The sequence below is a fragment of the Acomys russatus genome, chromosome 10, assembly GCF_903995435.1.
Source record: "Acomys russatus chromosome 10, mAcoRus1.1, whole genome shotgun sequence".
Lineage (NCBI taxonomy): Eukaryota > Metazoa > Chordata > Mammalia > Rodentia > Muridae > Acomys > Acomys russatus.
In genome coordinates, this window is record NC_067146.1 from 13,337,436 (window position 1) to 13,343,123 (window position 5,688).

At 48.3% G+C, this 5,688-nt stretch overlaps 1 protein-coding gene across 1 annotated transcript; it reads right to left on the bottom strand.

Annotated features, from left to right (window-relative positions):
• Positions 1 to 4,747: 4,747 nt before the first annotated feature.
• On the bottom strand, positions 4,748 to 5,449 carry Hilpda (hypoxia inducible lipid droplet associated). The gene has a single exon (XM_051151561.1). The coding sequence runs from the start codon at positions 4,945 to 4,947 to the stop codon at positions 4,753 to 4,755; it is 195 nt and encodes a 64-aa protein (XP_051007518.1). The 5' UTR covers positions 4,948 to 5,449; the 3' UTR covers positions 4,748 to 4,752.
• Between the last annotated feature and the right edge of the window lie 239 nt (positions 5,450 to 5,688).

The window sequence follows — 5,688 nt, forward strand, 5'->3', positions numbered from 1 at the left end:
CCAGATTGTGTACGTTCGCCCTGACTGCAAGTGGCAGGAGAATGACCTTCCCAAAAGTTTGCTAAGACAGTGAGCTGGCCAGGCCTCCAGTGGAGGTCTCTGGGAAAAGAGCAGGCTTTGGTCCTCTCTCATCACTGGAAGCCTCACACAAAAAAAACTCTTTGTAAATTTGAATTGTTTAAAAATTTAAGTTTAAATTGTGAAAGTCTGGCCTTGGGGACCTGCAGAACAGCTCACCTGGTAAATGCAGTTGCTGCCAAACTGGAGGATAGGGGTTTGACCTCTGAGATCCACATGGCAGAAGGCGAGAACTGACTCTCTGAAGGTGCTTCATTCGCGTGCCCAAACACACATGCACACCAGAGGTCAGTCAGGGCATCTTCACTCAAGGGCCTACACCAATGGAGACGTTCCATACAGGTCACTGTTAGCTACCGAATCAGAAGGGTGGAGGAGGGGGGCCATAAATTGGGAATCCATCCTTACATGTTCCAATCTAAGACAGACATGCTACTTCTACTCAGAACTGATTGAGCAGAATTAGTTACATGGCCTCATCCAACCACAAGGGGTCAGCAGTGAGCTTCTAGCCAGGAGAGGTAGCAGTCACCTGCAGTCCCAGTGCAAAAAATAGGTCCAGGCAAGAATCCGGGCTACACAATAAGACTGTCTCAAAACAAACAAATGCAGGAGTGTATGGAGAGTACCAATGACTACCACTAGTGGTCTTCCTGGTGGACAATTCAATTTATACCTCTCCTGCTGGTAGGACACGCTTACTACATGTCCCCCCAAAGTGGGGGGGGGGGGAGCAGATTAAGCCCCATTTACCTACAACACCAAGTTCAGATTTAACAAGCTCCAGGTGAGGCACACGTTTCTTAGCATGGCTGAGCTCTAAAAAACCTATAAGCCATGCTCCCACACATCTAATGCATGATGGGAGGAGGTGGGTTCATAGCTGTTGGGAAGATGAGGAGAAATGGGGGGGGGGCTTTGCGCAGCCTGATGATTGTGGAGTACCAACCAGCGGGAGTGGTGAGGACACCTTCCCCGGAGGAAGGGGATGCACTGCTTAGGTGCCTGCTTCCTTTTAGAGACCCAGACAATTGTTTTAAGCCACTGAGATGTTTAGTGGTCTTGGTACAGTATAACCTAGTATGTCCTTGACTGATAAAAACATTGGAATTAGCGGGGCAGGGTGGTGCACGGCTGTAACCCCACCACTCAGGAGACTAAGAGAGGAGGCTTGCCAAGGAAGTACAGCCTAGACAGCAAAACCCGGTCTCTGAATGAGTATGCGTATGTGCACACAAAGCCAGCCAGCACTGAGCTGTATGACATTAGCTGATGTGGAAGGCAGGTGTGTGCCCCATGCTTGCTTTCCAGTTGTATGTCTTACTTGTACTTTTATTTATGTGTGGGGGGGGGGCATGTCTGTGTGGGGGGGGGCATATCTGTGGGGGGGGCATATTTGTGTGTGGGGGGGCATGTATGTGGGGGGGGCATATCTGTGTGTGGGGGGCATATCTGTGTGTGTGGGGGGCATATCTGTGTGTGTGGGGGCATATCTGTGTGTGGGGGGACATATCTGTGTGTGGGGGGGGGCATATCTGTGTGTGGGGGGGCATGTCTGTGTGTGGGGGGGCATGTCTGTGTGTGGGGGGCATGTCTGTGTGTGTGGGGGCATGTCTGTGTGTGGGGGGGCATGTCTGTGTGGGGGGCATATCTGTGTGGGGGGGCATATCTGTGGAGGTCAGAGAGTTGGTTCTCACCTTCCACCATGTGGATCCCAGGGGTCAAACTCAGGTTATCAGGCTTGGCAGCAAGCGCCTTAATCCACTGAGCCATCTTGCCAGCTCTCCAACTACATTTTTTTCCCCATTTCCATTTATTCTGTGTGTGTTGGGGCGGGGTGGTGTGCCAGTGTACTACAGTGCGTGAGTAGACAAACTGTGGGAATCACTTCTCTCCTTCCACCGTGTGGGTTTCAGAGAAACTCAGGCCATCCAATTGTTTTTGCTTTTAGCTTTTTCAAGACAGGGTTTCTCTGTGTTATCTTGGCTGTCTTGGACTCGCTTTGTACACCAGGCTGGCCTCAAACTCATGGTGATTTGACTGCCCCTTCCTCCCGAGTGCTGCAATTAAAGGTGTATGCCACCATGCCCTGTTCAGGCCATGGGATTGTCGACCAGTGCCTTTACCTGCTAAGACCTCACACTAGTCTTCCAAATAATTGACTGCACTACACTAATGAAATCAACTCTTTGACCTCAGCAAAGTCAAGACTAGTTTGGAGTGTGCCCAGAAGGAAGGTGTGATGATGTATCTTTAACCCCAACAACCAAATCACAAGTTTGAGGCCAGCCTGGACCACTCAGCAAGACCCAATAAATAAATCACTTCTTGGCCCTTTGGCTAAGAAAAATGTACCATGCACCTAGACCAGGGAGGCTGGCAAAATACTGACTACCGTGCAGCAATAGAATCCCTAAACCAAGCTTATCAGTCAGTTGCATTTAGAGTGAGCACCAAGGAAGCAAGGCTGGCTGAGCAGAGGACGTTGTGTTCCTTTCTTCTCTTCTGGCAAAAGTAAATCAGATTCACAAAATGACATACACACAGAGATGAGAGACTAACCTGAGGCAGAGCAACTGCTTTCACATGTGGGGCAGGGGACAGAGTGATGAAATGGGGGAAAGATCCCTCTTTGCTTGTCATAACGGCATGCACCTTTACTGCCAGCAGTTGAGACCAATGGGGCTCTGTGAACCTGAGGCCACACTGGGTCACCTGTCAACTGCTCTGAGCTCTGGGCTATATATTAAGACTGTTTCCAAACAAAATACCATATTCCACTGTTGAATAAAGGTGACGCTGCTCAGATGTGGGAGAGGGGCAGAAGCAAGCATAGCTAGGGAGGAAGGATCCTAAATTCAAGGCCAGCGTGGGTCACTGGTCAGGGATGCTCTTCGTCTTTTAGGCTCAAGGAATGGCTGGGAGAAAGCAGTTTTGTTTTATAGAGATGCATCAGTCACGAGACCAAATAGTTCTGGGGGGATTAATGCCACATCTGCCTTAGAGACTAGTCTCCTATATAAAATGTTATATTACCTGCAAAGGACCCAAGAATATCCTAACATATACTTATCTCTAGATTACTTATAGTATCTACTACAATATGAACACTGCAGTTGCTCTACTTTATTGTTTAGGGAGAAATGACGAGTGTCTTATCATGGACAAAAAAAAATAGTTCCTTGTGAACATAATTTTAAAAAAATCTCCAGGGCTGATTTGGTTCCAGTGGTGTAGAGCTTACCTGGAATGTGTAAGACCCTAAATTCAACCCCAAGCACTAATAATCAAGAGCTCCACCTACAGTTGGCTGAATCCACAGAGGGTCTTGCTCAGGCTCAGGTAATGGCCTGATACAGGGCAGACCTGAAAGGTCCTGTTCCCGAGTTAAGTTTATGTTTAAACCCAGGGCGACGGTGGTACATGCCTTTAATCCCAGGCATGTGGGAGGCAGAGCCAGGTGGTTTCTGTGAGTTCGAGGCCAGCCTAGCCTCGTCTACAGAGTGATTCCAGGACAGCCGGGCTACACACAGAGAAACCTTGTCTTGAAAAACGTAAAAAAAAAAGAAAAAAGTTTATGTTTAAACAAAATGTTTTGTTTGAGCTCAGTCTTGCTATGCAGCCCTGGCTGGCAATCCTCCTGCTTCAGCTTCCTAAAGCTTTTTGCACTTTCTTCCTTCTAAGTTTGACAATATTAAGTTTAGATAGAAGCCTATAATTTTAGCATTTGGAAGGTAGAGGCAGGTGGATCAGGAGGCCAAGGCCAGCCTTAGCTACATGAGACTATCTCAAAAGTAAAAATGGCCAGATGTGGAGGTGCACACTTTTAATGCCAGCACTGGGGAGGCAGAGGCAGGTGTCTCTGTGAGGCCAGCCTGGTCTAGGCCAAGGCTGCATAGTGACTTCCAGGACAGCCAGGACAGGCCGGCATAGTGAGACCCTGCCTCATAAGTAAATAAACAGATAAACAAATAGACCTAGGATAAACTCACAGATCTAGGATTTAAACTTTTCCTTAATTTCAAGGGCAGACATGTCAACATGACACATAGTGAAAATATATATATTCACATTTATTGCATTAGAAAAATTCACTTAAGCCACACAGTGGCTGGGACACCCACACCCTGGGCAGGCCTGCTCATCCTATAGCTCACTTTAGACATCGCATACAAACACATGCATACCACACTGGAGGAAGAACGTAACGTACAGCTGAGACCTGGACACTGGGTACTCCAACCTCTCTCTTCGTAGCCAACCCACAACCCCATAACTGCTGTAAAACAGCTCTCATAGAAGAGACTCAGTAAGCCAACCAACCAGAAGATACTTATGTCCGAAAGAGTCCTTTAGGGCAGAGGGCTAGAAAAACAAACCAGACCAAAATACTATCTCCCCAACAGCCGAAGCTGGAACGCCTTCATCTCAGAGCCAGGCTGCAGAGGAAGCAATGGTTGGGTGAGATCTCTACCCAACAGCCACAGACAACCCACCCACACCTCCACGTTAAACAGGCTCTTTGGCAGAGTAAGAGATATCCAAAAAAAGGCCCTTGGAGGCCGGTAACGGCTCTTTGGAGACACTGATGCTGCCTCTTAGAAGACAGAGCGGGTGGTTGGCCATGCTGAAGTTAGTGTACCACAGTCTGGCTGGCACCTGGGGGGGGGCGGTTTACTGCACTCCTCTGGACGGATGGTCTGGAAGGCTCTCTGGAGGCTCTGCATTGGCTAGTGGACTTCTCGGGGTCCAGGAGCTCCCAGGCAGTGGGCTCTCCAATAAGCCCCCCAGGGACTCCATCAGTCTGACGAAGACAGACAGCAGAGTCAAGACAAGTCCCAGCAGGTAGAGGCTCAGCATATACTTCATGGCTGCGATGCCCAGCCCCTCTGCAGGGAACTAGAGCTGCCTTCTGCTTCTAGAGCCTGTGGAGACAGAGGAGGAAGAGTCCGTAGTTTAGTCTCTGGGATGCGCATGCAACCTTCAGCCTTTATTTTGCCAGGAGCAATAGAAGCTCTGCCCTCCCCTCCAGGGAGACAGGGACAACATCATGTTTGCTCCCAGCATTCAAATACCTTTGCACTGCAAACTCCATGGCTGCAGAACAAATCACACATTATCGGAATAATTTCAAGAGCACTGTTTGGAACTGTCTGCCTTTACCTTTTGTCACTCTCTCCAGAATCCTGTTATGTAGCCCAGGCTAGCCTCAAACTCAAAGCAATCCTCTTGTCCGTGCCTCTTAAGTGCTGGGATTACAGGTGCATTCCTTACACGGGGCTACTTTTACTTCTCCTTAAGATCTTTTCTACCAAGCACAATGTACAAACCCTATGTAACAGTGCTAGTACGTATCTTTACATAAGGGACAGATGGAAAGAAACATAAAAAAGAAAAAAAAAAAAAAAAAAAAAAACCCAGGCTGGAGATAACAGCTCTGAGGTTTGTACTGCCTTTCTTGTGGACATCCAGCACTCACATGGCAGGCCACACCCATCTGTAACTCCAGTCCCAGGGAATCTGACACTTTCTTGCGGCCTCTACAGACAACACACACCTGTGATGCACAGTAAAGAAGCATACAAAACATGGAGGCAAAACACTTATTAT